At 37.8% G+C, this 17,468-nt stretch overlaps 1 protein-coding gene across 1 annotated transcript in view; it reads right to left on the bottom strand.

Moving 5' to 3' along the window:
* Positions 1-9,483: 9,483 nt before the first annotated feature.
* LOC136856984 (myosin-9) overlaps positions 9,484-17,468 on the bottom strand; it is an 87,668-nt gene continuing 79,683 nt past the window's right edge. The window contains exons 6-7 of the mRNA XM_067135306.2: positions 16,337-16,441; positions 9,484-9,994 (exon numbers count right to left, since the gene is read on the bottom strand). Of these exons, the coding sequence (XP_066991407.1) occupies positions 9,674-9,994; positions 16,337-16,441 (426 nt within the window). The 3' untranslated portion in view covers positions 9,484-9,673. The remainder of the gene's footprint in view (positions 9,995-16,336; positions 16,442-17,468) is intronic.

Here is a 17,468-nt window from a genome sequence, read left to right as displayed (position 1 = left end):
TAATAATTCCTATAATTCCTTGTTTCATCCAGCTAAAATGGAATACAAATGCAAACTTTTCTCCACAAAGTAGGGGGCGACTGCCCCCCCTTGCCCCCCCTAATCGCCGCTACTGTTCTTACCTCTTCATTTAACAGACTTACGTGATATTCACTTTGTATTAAAAATTATTTTACGAAAATTTCCTAACCTAAAATCAGGAGATCGTAATTTGCAAAAATTTCCTAACCTGAAATCGGGATCGTACTTGTGTACAGTTACAGTATGTATCACTACATGTTTCCATATGTAGTTTCATAGTATAAATCGCTATCTTTCTGGTGAGGATTCACATAATTCTTTCAACGCCTTGAAACCTCTTAAGACTCGTAATTACTTGACTCACTTTTACTTTGAGATGTGGTACTGCATGATGCTAATGTATGGAATGCCTTAGTTTGATTGAAAGTGAAGTGATTAAGTTTGAACAAATCAAACCGTAACATCACTACACCAGACTGAACTGAGCAAAGTGAGAGTGGACACATAACGTAAGTAATGGAAGCGCATGTTGCGTGCGACCAAGTAACAGATGACAAAACACCCTGAAGTACTCGCCCTCCTTCTCATGAACTAATCATCCCATTAACCTGGAATTTGTGCTAAATGAATCTTTGAACTATTCTTTCTAGTTCTTCTGCTCGAAGTTTCCGAGGCAGCAATATTATCCCAGTTTTTATTGCATCATGAAACAACCCATAAAAACACAAGAACTCACTTTTATTCCATATAAAACATGGAAGATCTCTCCTCTATTAGTAGACTATAAGGTGTTAATAATATTATTGGCTTTACGTCACGATACCTACTTTTATGGTTTTCGGAGACTGTAAGGTGGTGATTATTTTAAGAGGAAGTACAACTAGGCAACTATCCTCTATATAACACTAATCAGAGGGAAAAATGGAAGGGATCCGACACTCCGAAAAATGAAGATATCGGCCGAAGAAAGACAAGGGCCACGAAGGGCATGAAAATGAAAGACCCCTAGCCCTCACAAACCTAATAGCATCGGGGTCGGAAAAGAACAAGAGTTGACCAAGGGAGGTCGGATAGGATAGATGAAAGTGAGGAGCCAAGCACAAGTAAGTGGAAGCAATGCCAGGACTCAGCTAAGGGCCCCATGGTCGACAACCCACGCTCCACTTTTTTTTGCTAGGGCTTTACGTCGCACCGACACAGATAGGTCTTATGGCGACGATGGGATAGGAAAGGCCTAGGAGTTGGAAGGAAGCGGCCGTGGCCTTAATTAAGGTACAGCCCCAGCATTTGCCTGGTGTGAAAATGGGAAACCACGGAAAACCATCTTCAGGGCTGCCGATAGTGGGATTCGAACCTACTATCTCCCGGATGCAAGCTCACAGCCACACGCCTCTACGCGCACGGCCAACTCGCCCGGTACGCTCCAAATTTCAGAGCCCCTTGGACCCCTTTTAGTCGCCTCTTACGACAGGCAGGAGATACCGTGGGTGTTATTCTACTGCCCCCACCCACAGGGGATTGTAAGGTGTGGGTGTGTGTGTCTCTCTCTCTCTCTCTCTCTCTCTCTCCTACATCATTTTGAGTCTCTAATGTAAACACTTGTAAATAATCTGAGCTAAACTGTTGCAACAATGAATTTTAAGAGAGATCAATGTATTTTCTTAGTGCTCACACCTGAATCACTTCTGTCTGCTGGGTAAAGCTGCACTTAAATGTTCCACGTCACAGAGGGGTTATTTCGTACATTGGAGATGGTTGTGGAAAGCAAGGGTTGGAACTGGTTGTTACCATCTTCATCATAATCTAATTTAGGAACATAAGCAGAAATGAGAGTCATGAAACTATCTCCGGGAATTGGTATACAGAGAGTCATAAGGAGGGGGCGGATGTTGTTGAAATGTCATCTTTTTTCCCTTTGCATTAGAATGTTGTTCAATAGTACAGAAATTCATTCTGCTATGTAACAAAGTATAATAACACATTTTTATTTGGCATTATTTTTTTGTTGTTGCTGAATTTGGATGATCAGTCACTATTTCATCTTTCAAGAGGATTTTAGGCCAATATATTGCATTTTGAAGAATGTTTACATCATTTTAAAAGTCTTTTTTTAAACGATTGTCAGATTGATAAAAATCCAGAAGTGACAATATAAAAAAGTATACATTTTCCTTAAATATGGTAAATTTGCTAAATATCTTTCATGGCCAAGCAAACTTACCACCAGTTGTTGGTGATAAAGAAATGGTCAGAAAAAGGATTTATAACTGTGAGTTTCGTGTATCCAAGATATGTTTTTTAATTTTGCTAGGGGCTTTATGTTGCACCGACACAGATAGGTCTTATGGCGACGATGGGATAGGAAAGGCCTAGGAGTTGGAAGGAATCGGGCGTGGCCTTAATTAAGGTACAGCCCCAACATTTGCCTGGTGTGAAAATGGGAAACCACGGAAAACTATGCGAGATATGTGCAGAAACATATAACTGATAATTAGGAGAATGTTTTTCCTAATGTGTCTCAAGCACCAGGATTTCGCACCCACCCCTACAGCCAGTCATTCACCCCCACGTACCTCAAAGGCCAAGAACAAATGGAAAGGGGAAGGGATTGCAAACAACAGTTAAAACTTACCAGCAGTTGTTGGTGACAAGGAAATGGTCAGTAAAGGATTTATAACTGTGAGTTTTGTGTATCCGAGATATGAGCAGAAGCATGTAATAACTGATAATTGGGAGACTGTTTTTCCTAACGTGTCTCAAGCATCAGCATTTCGCACCCACCCCTACAGCCAGTCATTCAACTCCACATACCTCAAGGCCAGGACAAATGGAAAAGAGAAGGGATTGCAAACAACAGTTAACTTTTGGCTTCTGTAGAGAATTATCCGCCCAAGTTCTATGCAAGAAAAATGCCAAAAGTGAAATTACCACAAAGTGTGTTTTTAAATCAGCTAGAGAATGAATTTGGAAAAGACGTGTTTATGACAGATGGCATGTTTCATTTTCTAAATTGTGCAGTGTAGGCAATGTGGAAAATAAATATACTGTACAGCAGCACATTAAACGAGAAAAAACATCTGAAATGTGTAACGAGTGCAAGGAACAAAAAAATTTTCAAGATTCTTCAGGAACAAAGTTTTAGCACTACACCCAGCAAATAATTATGTCCGTATTGTATACACTTCCAAGCAAATTAGGAGAGAACTATTTCTGTAAAAACAACAGCTGTGCAGTGAATAGAACAGGGATGATTTACTTGGAAAACCATGGTTAAACAATCTCCAGAATTCAGTTTATTCAAATATTTTAAAGTCTTTTCTTTAGCTTACTTAATAGCATTTTTCCATACATTTAACAGCATTTTATTGATCAGTTTCAGTGATTTTTTTAGGTCAACAACATCCGTTCCAAAGTCATAAGTCTTTCATTAATTGCATTTGGGGTAAGTTGGTGATCAGTAACTATATTTGTACTCACAGCAAATCCAGCACCATGAATATGTCGCTCTCCCTCCTCCTTACCGTTCCAAAATATGGTATATCCTAAACTGGATTCAATAACTTTGCCTTCACTGAATAATCTTGTTTCAGTCAAGGCAGCTACTTCAATATTCAATCTACAAAGCTCGTGGACAACAGTAGCTGTTCTCCTTACGTGTCTGTAGCTTGCACCTGGGCAACTGCCCTAATTGCAGATCAGGATTGATTGATTGATTGATTGTAGCTGTCTTTTATGTTCAGACTTTCCGTGTTGCAATTATAAACTGTTTTCCTTGATTATTTCTACCATATATAGGGTGATCCACTGGGTGCTGTTGCCCAACTGGGCAAAAGTATGACTTCTGATGCTTAGCCCATCTTTTCTAGGGCCTTCCCCACTTGGGGTTGGCAGGGGTGATCCTAAATAGGCTTGCCCAATCACAGGTACAGGACTGAATTCCCAAGTAGTTACAATTCTTAGAAAGGCAACCATCACACACCTGCTGCCAACGTGCAGGTCCAAACTGAATGTTTCTAGTTTCACTTGAGAACTTACCTCTACATCCTTATCCTATCATCGTTGGACTTGGAGTGAAAAGTCACAGCTGAAGAAAGTACCATTGGCATGGATTTGTTTAAGGTTGATTGCAGCTTACCAGGATGTGACCCACATACTATGATTTTGGAATCATTCACTATGGCACATATGCATGAAACATGTGGTGTCAAACACCGAAACTGCAATGACTGCTGCTGACTCAAGAAAAAACAAGCAGCGCCTTCATAGCCAGTCTGCCTGACACTTTCTCTTCCGCTTCACTCACCGTACTGAAGCCCATCTTCTCTGCTGAATAAACCGTTGAGTAATGATATTTCAAGAGCATTTCCTCTACTGAAGGCCCATTGCCCTCTTAACAAGGTTTCATCCTCCGTAAGCCGTTGGTCTTTGTATGGGGTCAGTTATTTTCTGCCACCTGACATTCATCGTGAAGTTGCTAGCTGTACAGTCTACTCCACAACGTTTCATAATACCGTCACAAAAAAAAGTTGATCTATTCACCAAATCGGACAATGTAAAAGCCTGCTTTTACAATTTGTAATTTGTTTTTGATAATTCTTTCTTTTTGGTACTCATCATATTTCCCAGTATACTCATTTGTGTTTTAAGTTTGATTTTATTATTGTTTCTTTTGCTTTCGATTACTGTGTGATTTCGTTGTGTATTGCAGTAGAAGTCCACTATAGCGAGTGTGGCATATAGCGAGAACTCAGTTGTAACGACAGTTTCTTTCTGAATTCTTATATTAAACTGTATGCAGTGCGAACCCCATCACTGAATACATCCGTTATTACGAGCGATTAAGCTTGCGTTTTTTTTTTTTTTTCTGTTATTGATATTTATGAACTCCAACGATTATATTGAATGTGATCAATGATCTTCGGAATAGTTTTCTCGCTATGTGCACTAGCGAGATCACTCGTCAACATTTGAAGTCGAAGGCAATTTCGAAGTCTAATAGAAATACTTGTTGACTGGTGTTCTGTAAACCCAGTTCAAAATTAAAGAGAATATGTTTCCGTAATAAATGCGTAAATAACGTGGCCTATAGCAGTAGTTAACTCATTAGAAATAAAGGCTGAAGTAAACAATCACTTAATTGTATTACTATGTACTGAAATTAAGTAGGGATATGATACACCTCAAAATACCGCAGAGAGGTGATGGATTTTGTAGGTTAATTTATTCCGAAAATCATTTTTAGGACGTTTCTGCTGAGGACAAGGAAAGAGAATGTATTAAGCGAGAAAATGTACTATTGAATTTTGTTTGTTCAATCCATGTCCCTTTTCTCTACAGGGTCAGGTGTGAGGTGAGATGAATCTGTCATGGCAGGTTTTTATGACCAGATGCCCTTCCTGGTGTCAACCTCATCAGAGGAGTTAATGAGATGAAATGAGATATGCGATATATAATAGAGGGAGAGGGTGAAACCCGGTGCCAGCACACAGCCTACTCCTGTCGAATATCACCAAGGGATCTGCTCAAGGCTTAATGTCACCGTCTGATGGACGAATCACCATCAATAGTGTCATATGCCCTTACTCAATATGAACACTGTGGAGAGATTTTTAATTTAATCCACGCTTTTGGCATGCAATCTAGTGGTTAAAAATTGTATACCACCACCTCCCCTACCCTGCCAGCCAACATTCTGATGGTGAAATTCTTTCGACCAGTGGGACTCGAACCGGCTAAACATGGTATCAGACCATGTAGACTTCAACGCCTTAACGATAATGGCCATCAGGAGGGCTAAAACATGCTATTGAGTACACAAATAAAAACTATCCAACAGGGATATGTAAGCCTAAACACTTGATACACATTTTTTTTTGACATGCATGCATTTTACATTGTGTATGTACGGGTACACACAGAGACGTAAAAGAATTATCTACAAGACTTATTTTGTGTTCATTTTGACATATGGATCAGAAACGTGGGTGATGAAGTTGAGAGATAAAAGTAGAATACAAGCAGTTTCAAAGGTGTCAAGTAGGTTTAATAAGAATGGACAAGAGTAAGAAATGAGAGAGTTCGGAAAATGGTAAATGAGGTACATCTACAGGAAAAAAAGAGAAAAATCGAGGCTGCAGTGGTATGGACATGTTAAGCAAATGGGAGAAGAGAGGACACCAAGAAAGATGTTAGAAATGGAGTTGAAGGGAAGGAAACCTAGAGGGGACAGATGGCTGAAAGGTGTAAAGAAGAGCATTGAGGCAAGAGAAGGGAACTGGACGACAGTGAGAGAAGAGGAGGATGGACAGAAAACGATGGAAAGGCTTAAGTTCCAAGCAGACCCAGCCTGTGTTTGGAACCTGTTCTAGATAATGATGCCCTCTGTGAGTGAGGGACACAGACGAAGAATACACCCATGGTATCCCCTGCCTATCGTAAGAGGTGACTAAAAGGGGCAACCAAGGGATGATGAAATTAGAACCATGATAATACTTGTGATTAGTACCATTACATGCGGAACACTATGGGTCAACGTTACTTGCGACCAGTACCACTTGTGAGAAAAACCATGGGTCTACGTTACATAGGAGCAGTACCATTATGCGAGAAACACTACAGGTCTGGGCGTTGTTTGTCATAATGGTCATTGTGTGTATTCCACCGGTCGGTTCCACTGCATTCAGAACGGGTCTGCGTTACCTATGAGTAGTACCACTTTATGAGAAACACCATGTGTCTATGTTGCCTGTGGTTAGTGTCACTAAATGAGAAACAACACATGTTTGACTGGCGCCCGTGATTACCACTTGTGAGTAAAACCATATGTCTGTGTTGCCTGAGAGTAGTAGTACCATTAAGTGAGGAGCACCATGGGAATACCGGCGCCTGTGATTAGTCCCACTATGTGCGACACTGCATTGCTTGTGAGTAGTGCCTGTATGTGCAAAACACCATAGCTTTGTGTTACCTGTGAGTGGTACCATTGTATGTGACATACCATGGGACTACATTACCTGTGATTAGTACTACCATGTGAGAAACACCATAAGTCTATGTTACCTGCGATTAGTACCACTGTAGGAGGAACACCATGCTTCTGCTTTACCAGCGATTAGTACCATTATGGGGAGCCGGTAACCTGGATTTTGGAGCCCTTTAGATAATGAGTATCATCCTGGTAATGAAGGCATTGTGAATTGGATCCACTGATTGTTTTGTGTCACGATCATTTTTTCATCATCATCCATTTCAGATTCTAGCCAGTGGATACATTTTGAAGTTTTTTCATTTTGTTCACATCACATCATCATCAGATGGAAGGAACTTCTTAATTAGATATCAAGAACACGTCAATGCTGAAAAATACAAAAGATTCTCTGCCATGGGATCCCATATGAAAGAGTCCAACCATAAATTCACCAATATCAGACAGGACCTTCAAATTATCTGTATGATAAGTAAAGGAAATCTAATGAACAACCTTGAAAACATCCACATTGTTCTTGGTAAATTAGAAAACGGTGAAGAGAATCTTAACGAAAACGAGCAAAAAAACATATTATACGAGAACATTAGTAAATACTTGGAATGGGTAGACATAAAACAGACAAGACAGACAAGAGATATAATCAAACACGACATCGCAGAAGCACAGCCCAATCTCCCTCCTCCTTCCTCCCTCACACGATATTTTAGATGAGGACAAAACTCTACTTCCCTTCTCTCCAGAGCTTTGCATGAACTGTCAGACTGTGCCACATTGTTACTTCACCAGGTCACGCTCAAAGACAAACCCTCTAGACAACACAGAATAAACATCTTTTCCAAACAAGAACGAGAGGCAAGATGTCCTGTTCTGATGACCTCCCATTTTTTAACAAAGGAGTCTCCAAAGAACTTTCATTATTTGTGCTTATTGTCCTAATGGTTTTTCTTCTCAATTCTTTCTTTATACAACTGAAGAGGACCACTAAGTGGTTGAAACATGTCCTGTAAGTGCTAATTTATATTCAATTTTGCCTGAGGCAATAATAAAGTATCGATTAGGTGGTTATTTTACTAACTTCTTGATTATATTCATCGATACGGTCATGAAATGGACAACTTGTAATCTTGAATGGAATGCAAAATATAAGCACAAACAGGCTTAGTGGGTTATTCAGCAATATTAATGAAAACTGGAGAGCAAAAATTAACTATCCTGAGGCTAATGGCGTACTTCCTGAAGGTGTAACCCACCCTGTAAAGTTCACGATTCAAGGCTCCATCATCTCCTTCACCGAATTAAACTGCCCTAACCCATTTCCTGACTCCTTCAAAGCTCTAAACCTGCCGAATCTTCTGGCCAGAGAAAAGGCGCTACCTTCTGATTGGACTACCCACCACCTTGGTGGGGGGATGAGAACCTTTCCCTGCCTGCCTGCCTGCCATTTCTCACGCCTTTTCCCGACCTGCCTCCTGTGGCTGCGGCCCTAATCTGTGTTGGAAATCACGTTTGTTTCACAAGGGATGATAAAGAACATTTTCAGGACTAGGAAAAATATGATCGTACAAGGCAGTGAAACTGTGTGATGCTATAAGTGAGGTGTTTTGTATATATCCTAGATTTAATACAAAGTGAATCGAGACTTCATATGTACAACGTGCAAAGCGAAAAATCATCTTAGTAAGGAGCACATTGATGAGATTTCACTGTATTTTCTCACGTCTGGTTAAATTTAGTAAAGTCTATTCCCATGTAAATTTATAGCAAAAAGGTTATCATTACTCTATGGTCGCTTGTAATATGTTTTCATGATGCATATAAGGTTAAGTTAGGTTAGGTGATGCTGTTTGGAGAATAAAACCGAAACATTTGCCACTGGAGTGATTCTAATCCAATTTTTCAGAATGGAATTTAGCATATGCATTCACATTTTCTCAGAATTAGAAAATTAACTAACAAGTAAGCTGTAGTATGGAAATCAGCAAAAACGCAAGTTTTGAACTAATTAATTGCCATTTCACATTGATTTTAATGTGTTTGGGGTTTCTCCAAACTTTTATAAAAAATTGGATATAATGACAATCCGCTATAGCGAGTAAATTTTTCGCTGTTATGAATTCTCGCTATAATGGAATTCTCTTGTACTGTTTAATGTTACTATACATTTTTTTATTATGTTTTTTGTTAATGTTTGATTTCATATATATAGATTGACAGTTAATGTTAAAAAGGTACTTAATTGGGTATAAAACATGTGTACTTTCACATAAATAAATAAATTAATTAATTATTGGTTGAACTGAGAAGTTAACCTTGTAGATATAGTCTGTCCTGTTTCAGTGTCAATTACCAGCAAATAAATCAAGATAAATGATATAAAGTGATGACGTGGGAAATTCAATGTAGCAGTGGCTTGAAAATGCCATCTCCATTTTCTCAAGCTGTAGCATGCACTCACTTATGGATGAGACTCAGTTTCTGCACTCTTTGATCACCATTTTATTGATTCTTCCTCATTTGGCTACAGAGGTACACTAAACACCTAAAAACAAGGTATTCCTGACAGGAATATGGATGTTCGTTATAGATGTTGAATGGTAAATGTCTGACAGGAACAAAGACAGTGAAATAAATATTCAGTGTTCTTTGTTAAATGGAAAATATATTTTACAACAATTCTCCACTATCACTGTTACTGAAAAGTTTTCGTTTTTTAACAGCTGGGAATGCTACTTTATTTTTGTTTGCATTGTGAAAGTAAACTGTTAAGGGTTCTCTATTAGTTCCACTTGCTGTTAGGCAAACATCATAGGGTACAGAAGGAGCTGAATTCTGAATTGAAGCAGAAGGATTTTTAAGGTCTGTGAAACTCTGTTCTCCTCCTGGGTTTATGGGCTTATGGTATAAGAGAGGCTGCCTTGATGGTCTTGGAGATTGTATTCCAAGTTCATTAAGCTGAGATACCTGGTGTTCAAGCTCCATTACTCTCTGAAACAGAATACCATAAAACGAAATCAGTATGGACAGCAAGAAATGGAAAAGAGAGGAAAAAAAAAAAACAATATTAGTAAATAGAAGTGACTATTTTCCATTCCTTGTGTTAACATTGAACAGACTGTGAAATTTGGAGATGAAATAAAAGTTCTGAGATTGTTGATTATACTTTCCTTTTAGTTCATTTGCAAGATAAAAACAGATTAGAACAAGCACTGATCAACTGCGTACCAATTGTTTTTTGCCTTTGAGCTCAAGATAGCATGGAGCATTTGATTCACATTTAACCATAGGACTCCTAAGAGGTGTTCGTTAAACCCACAACTTTATATTGCTGATATGATCACAGACATGAAAGTAGTGAGAATGATTGTTGGTATAAACAGGTGGGAACAATGGCAGGAGGGAACTCAGAATGAGGAGATAAAGGCTAAGTTATGAATTAACCTGATGAATGAAGTTGTACACATAAACCAGCTTCAGTGGTGGGATCATGTGAGGCAAATGGATGAGGATAGGTTACCTAGGAGAATAATGGACTATTTATTTATTTATTTATTTATTTATTTATTTATTTATTTATTTATTTATTTATTTATTTATTTATTTATTTATTTATTTATTTATTTATTTATTTATTTATTTATTTATTTTTATTTTTATTTATTTATTTATTTTTATTTATTTTTATTTATTTATTTATTTTTATTTATTTTTATTTATTTATTTATTTATTTGACTTTTTGAAAGTACACAGGCAGTAAGCCCAATACAGTACCTTCTTAACACAACAGTCAACAGTACTTATAATGCATACATGTAAGTAAAGATAAATACACAATAATAATGCTGAAGATAATAAAGACAAGGAAGAAGAATGAATGGAAAACACATACACAGAGACAATGACAATCCAGAGTACAACAATGATTATTTCTACACTATAAAAATACAAGAATTGCAACAAAGGTATAAATAAAGTAGTAAGTGACTATATTAATAAATAAGTTAAAGAGCACCTATTATATAGAAAAGGAGTCTGAATTTATAAATTAGAAACACAGGCCTTTAAATGTATATTAATGACAGTGTGTGATTCTGAAAATAAATCTATTCCTGCAGCAAATGTGTTATAAAATCGTAGCATTTTAATAAATGGCGAGTTCAAGTGATGAGATGTTCTAGATCTTGGAACTTGAAATACTGTGTTCATGCGAGCTCCAGCTCGTGGAACATGAAAGGAGATAAAATTGAGCAGTCCTATGGAATTAAATTTATTTCTTACAATTTTGTTTAACGTTTTTAGAGAAATAATGGTTCTTCTGTTGCGCAACGACGTGAGGTTAAAGTTACTTCTTAAATACCGTGTTGATGTATCAAAAGGGCAAAATGTCTTATTTGTTTTATAATACAGATACCGTAAAATGGAGGGTAAGAGAAGTAGAGGGAAACTAAGACTACGTTTCTAACAATTTAAAGATAAGAGGTATAGAACAAAATGAGGCCACAGCACGTTACAAATATAGGATTGTGGTGACATTTAGTGAATTCATAGAGGCTTGCAGACTGAATGCTGAAAGGCATAATGATCTATAATTATGATGTATGTATATATGTATGATATTTTCCTTAAAAATTTTCACAGATCCTCCTCCTTTCAAGTAATTGTCCCTTGACTAGTTTATAAGTCCATAGTATTATCATTTTAGATGTCATATTGTGCACTTGATAAAATAAATGATAAATATTAGTATGGGTTCAATGAATCCCCCTCTTGGGAAGTCCTTGTCATATTTTTAATAGCGTTGTTATGTTTCTCGCATGTACAACAATTACATTGTTTTCTAAGCATCAACATTGTTCGTATATTTCAATCTTACAAACATAACAGGCGAAAGCCATTTCTTTTGCAAGCTGGAGTGGAAATGGTGACACCTCAAGTAGAAAACAGAAGTACAAATTCAAAAGGGCTTTCCAAGGAGATTATTCAGTCACTGGAATCTATCCTAGACAGTAAAATGAAAGCTTGAAGACCCCACTAAGATCAACCCCCTACAATGAAAGGATGGTGTTATGTTTGCGTGAGAGATGCTAAAACCAGAAAGGAAAAGTACAACAATTTGAGTAAGTCAAAGCAATATTGTGCACAGTGTAATAGACAGTATGTAATGTACACTCAGGTAAACTTGTGAAATGTGTCAGTTGCCTTGAAACAGATGATTTAGATAAATTTCAATGTACCTTGTTGCAAAATATGACCATTACTCCCACAACATAGTTTTCAGTATTGCAGAATAGTTGAATTGCATACGAGGAACATTTTCTAGTGATCAAAAACTCTGTTTTAATTGGATAAGGTCTTCATAAAATTTTAATGTTCTTTCCTTAGAATAATTTTATGTAGTGGGTTCGACGAACCCTCCTCTTCGGAGTTCATGTTACAAAAATAAACTTCGGAGTTCTAGGGCTCTAGGCTAATTTCGCTGCCATGTGATAAAATCTATGTGATTAGACTTACTAGATTCTGGCACTCTGGTATTTCTGAAGACTGATTGCAGTTATTATTGTTGTTGTTATTATTATTATTATTATTATTATTATTATTATTATTATTATTATTATTATTATTATTATTATTATTATTATCATCATCATCACTATCATCATCACATTAGGACGAGTATAGTCTGTATTCAGTAGACAAACCTCAGGCCAGGTCATCATACGGTCTTGGGAAATTTCAGACTATACTCGACAGAAGGATATTATGCTCACTGGACGTCCGGTGGCTTGGGTATTTTTGTTCGTTCTGATACTTATAGCGACGAGGTTCCTCTAAGAACCCCACTGGAAGCAGTTGCGGTGCGGGTACCGCTGCCTGTCATAGCAACAGTGTGTAATGTTTATTTTCCACCAGGCCAGCCTCTTAACATTTATGATGTCACTGATCTTATAGATCAGCTTCCACCTCCCTTCCTCTTATTGGGTGATTTTAATGCCCATCACGCCATATGGGGCTCTGAAGCACCTTGCCCCAGAGGAAGGGAGTTCAAAACATTAGTAACAGAGCTGGATTTATGTGTTTTGAACACGGGTGAACCAACTCATTTCAGTGTATGTTACAGCACATACTCTCGCATAGACGTAAGCCTATGCAGCCGAACGTTGGTTTTGCTGTTTCGGTGGAATACACACGATGATCTATGTGACAGTGACCATTGTCCCATTATTCTTACTTTGTTGAAACAAAAATCTGTCGAGGCTCCTCCTCAATGGATTCTTAAACATGCTGATTGGCCAAAGTTCACATCACTAGCTATCTTTTAACGACGTGACCAGGCGGTCCATAGATGGCAAAATAACTTACATAACACAAGTTATTCTTGCTGCTGCTGAGGAGTCCATTCCGCCCTTCTCAGGGACTCCTCGCCAAAAACTCGTTCCTTGGTGGAACCAAGAAATTGCAGCAGCTATCGGACAATGCCGTTGCACTCATAAACGCTATCGTAGGCAGCCTACTGTGGCCAACTTGGTAACATAAAAAAAAAACTCCACACTAAGTTCTTATTCGCCAAAGTAAGAAAGCTTTGTGGGAGAGATATGTGTCGTCTATGATGTCACATACTCCATCATCTCAAGTGTAGACTAAACCGACGTATTTTGGGTACCCAGGATTATCTTCTGTACCGGGAATTTCCATTGCAGGTAGTATCGTCACTAAACCACTCTCGATAACTAACCATCTAGCCCGTCATTTCGCGGATGTGTCAGGTTCCGGGAATTACCATCGTGATTTCCTCACTCTGAAGCGGGAGGCAGAACGTCATCAGCTTAGTTTTTCCACTCAAGCTTCAGATGACTATACCATGCACTCCACGGAGCGTCATGTTGATAGCTCAATTCTCGAGTATCGAATGACAGAGTGAGGCTCAGATGTGAACCAGCTAAAGGGAATTTCACCAACTTTAATGACCTTGCCTTTTCAAAGGAATAGTCATAAGAATTTAGCTATCAATATGGTGGTCATGCACCGCAGATCTTTGCCACACGACAGGCTATCTCAGAAGCATTAGATTCCTCCTATCAGAAATAGCTTATTTTTGAAAGGAATTTTCATAAGAATTAAAGCTTTTAAGTATTCTGATGTGGATATGGTCCCATTTTCTATTCAGAGACCAGAATTCAAATCTCCCTCAGTCAGTACACTGAAGCTACCAGCTACCAGCACTGCATGTCATATTTTCAAGAAATGTCATTCAAATGTAGTAATGAAGAATTTTTTACAAGAAGTGATGGACAGTTTTTGTAAATATTATTTATTGTCTTTAGTGTATTCTCATTCAGTTCTTAAAGGACATGGGTTCTTCCATTTTTAAAATTATTAGACAGCAACAATGAGTATCGTAATCTGTTACGAGACGTTATGGCCGAAGAAGTCTTCAGATGAAACCTGTTAAGTATGTTTAATATATTTTAATATTAAATAGTTTTCACTTGTAAAGTGAAGTGTATTGATTGGGTGGACCATTAAACCTAACACTAGTTCTTAATTTAAACTGTATCAATATGGATCATATGATGAAGTTGATCGTTGTACATGGTAGTACTTTCAGCGTGACGAGTGCTGCACAATTAGGCTTCAAATACAAGAGGGCTAACGATGGAAGAAAATTTCTGCTAGAAAGACAGAACACTGTCATAGCTCAAACACGATTTTTGAGAAAGAAGGATGAAAATCATATACAGGCAGAAAAAATGAAGACAAACAGAGGAAAATAATGCTGCAAAAGTTAAATGATAAAAGGAAGAAACTGGTGATTTGGGTATGTTAAACAGGTGAAAACAAAAAAAGAATGCCAAGACCAACTGTAGATTACAAATTAAAGAAAAAAGAGGCCAAGGAAAGCATGGAATGGAGCAAATAAGGAGTGCTGGAGAGATTGAGTAAAATGGAGAGGGACAGTCTTTTTACTGCAAATTGGCTGCTTCTGGTTAAGGAGAAAGTTTTTGTTGAATATGTGTAAAAATACTAGTCAAAGGTAGTAGTTTATTTCTTTCGTTCTAGTGTATTTGCCACTGAAGTGCAGTAGTTCATATGTCATCTTAATACATTTTAAAATTCTTAAAATAATGATAATGTAGCTTATTGGTATGATTTTACATGGGTTGATTTTTTAATATTGATAACTATGATGTAACAATGCCATGAAAAATACCCAGGCAGTATAATGTATACCTGACGTAGCTTGGATACCCAACCTCCCTGAGCGTAAATGAACTCGTCCTCCACATGCTATGCAAGTGTGCAGGGACAACAAGAAGAATGCAGTTTTAAGCACGCGCTCATGGAGTACAGCTGTAATGATTTCGAAGTAAGATCAGAGGAGCCGGTTGAAAGCTGAATGCGCAAGAGGTCACAGTGCAAGGCAGTGTTATGAATAATTGCTTGTACTGTAGCATGGTGGGTTAAGGCCTTCAAAGACGGACAACAAAATGTAACAGACCATGGCATGGTTATCCTGCAGTAAGTGATGACGATATGCAGCATGTGAACGTGTTAGTCCTGGCGGATCAGAACACCACAATTTGTGAATTGGCCAACGATACAGGGCTAGTGCCTTGGACTGTGCTGCAAATCCTCAAAAATTGACTGGGAATGAGGAAAATCGCCTCCAAATGGGTTCCACATGATTTGACCGAACGTAAAAAATGGATTGATATGATGTAGCTCGTACACATTTGGAGCGCTATGAGCGTGAAGGTGAGGCCTTCTTATAGTGGATAATCACAATTGACGAGATCTGGGTCAGAGCTTATGAACTGCAGCTGAAACGCCAATCAAACGTGTGGCGTCATCACGGGTCACCGCGAAAAGTAATGGTTCAGCCAACCAGAACCAATGTGAAGGCCATGCTGACCATTGCCTACGACTGGGATGGTGTTATCATAAAGCATACCATTCCTCGAGGGGTCCCTTCCGCACAATGGATGACATTCTCCAGGCCACCAACCGCTCCATCTGCGACTTCCAGAGATCAGGCTCTCTCACTGGCATCCAACGCCTTCCACTTCACTAAGAGTGAATGATACACAACAGTGATTACTTTGAAGGCCTGTAAAATGCCTAATGTGGTGTAAATATGCTATCTAAATAAAAAAAATAGTTGCCACTATTAAAAAATCAACCCATGTATATTACCATCATCGATCTACTTTCTGTTCTAACAACCAAAATATATTCATCTTGAACCAATTCCACTCACTATAATACCTTTCACTGCCAGAATGTTGCTGAAGCAAAAATGTTTTGCATAAGTATAATTAAAATGTACATACCCTCTTGTAGATAGCAATATTAGCTGATGCGTGTTCTGCTAACTGATGCTTTTCAGCTCTAGCTTCCTTGAGTGCCATTTCTAAATTGCTAACTTTCTTTTCATACTGTAAAAGAAAATAATAGTTATAGAGCTGCTGCCATGCATTATGATTGTAATAATGATCTCTGCTACTATGTGCAGGTATTTTGATTTGATGGCATTTAGGCTGTACATGTGTCAAAATCAGTGTTTTGTTTTACTCTATCATTGCTAAATTTTCAAAATTAATTTTTCTGGTAAACACTAAATGTGGCACCAGAGATTTCTCACATGTCAATATCATACTATATGGAATGCTGAATAGATTTCTTTTTCCATTAAAAATTTGGATTACCTCTGCTAGGTTTGACCTGTGATCTTAGAATCCAGTGGTCAACACTTTACCACTGATCAATAGGGTTAGCTTATTTTTAAGACTGCTTGTGCAATTACAGAGATATACCTGTTCCATTATTCCATTCACATATTCTGTTGTATACAATTACTCAGAACTATCGTAAGGTTGCTCATACCTAAATGTACTTATTCAGAATCAAATGGAATTATGGTGGGTTGTCACAGTCCTTAACACATTGAACACTGGCATATTTGTAATGTATTTCTGTAACTGCTGTGTACTGAGCATTTTAGCCACATTTTGATGCTTTATAACTTTAAAACTTTTTGAGTTAAACTAATTACTCTTTTTTTATCCTAAACTATAATTATCTGTCTCAGCACAAGACTTGTTTGGTCCTTTATATTCAACAATGAAATATGAAAGGGGGGCAACCATTTATTTCAAAGGTAGCATGTAATTAATTATTTTCATATTCACATCCAAAATTGTTACATCTATATATTAAAAGAGTCTACAAAAAACAGCTTTGGCAAATCTGCCAGTCTATTCTGCTGGACTGATTTGCTTCATTTCTTTTTTATTTTCCCCAGAATTACCTGCCGCTGAATCATGAGACATTGATAGATCTCCAAGTTCAGCCAACTTTGAATAATCATAAAATCAATTCATTGAAGGATCACTCCAATAAATGCAAGCGAAGGCTTACCTTAACCCACAATAAATTCTGTACTTAGTAGGTTGCAAAGCGATT

The sequence above is a fragment of the Anabrus simplex genome, chromosome 1 (genome assembly GCF_040414725.1).
Source record: "Anabrus simplex isolate iqAnaSimp1 chromosome 1, ASM4041472v1, whole genome shotgun sequence".
Lineage (NCBI taxonomy): Eukaryota > Metazoa > Arthropoda > Insecta > Orthoptera > Tettigoniidae > Anabrus > Anabrus simplex.
This window is presented reverse-complemented; position numbering and strand designations above follow the sequence as displayed.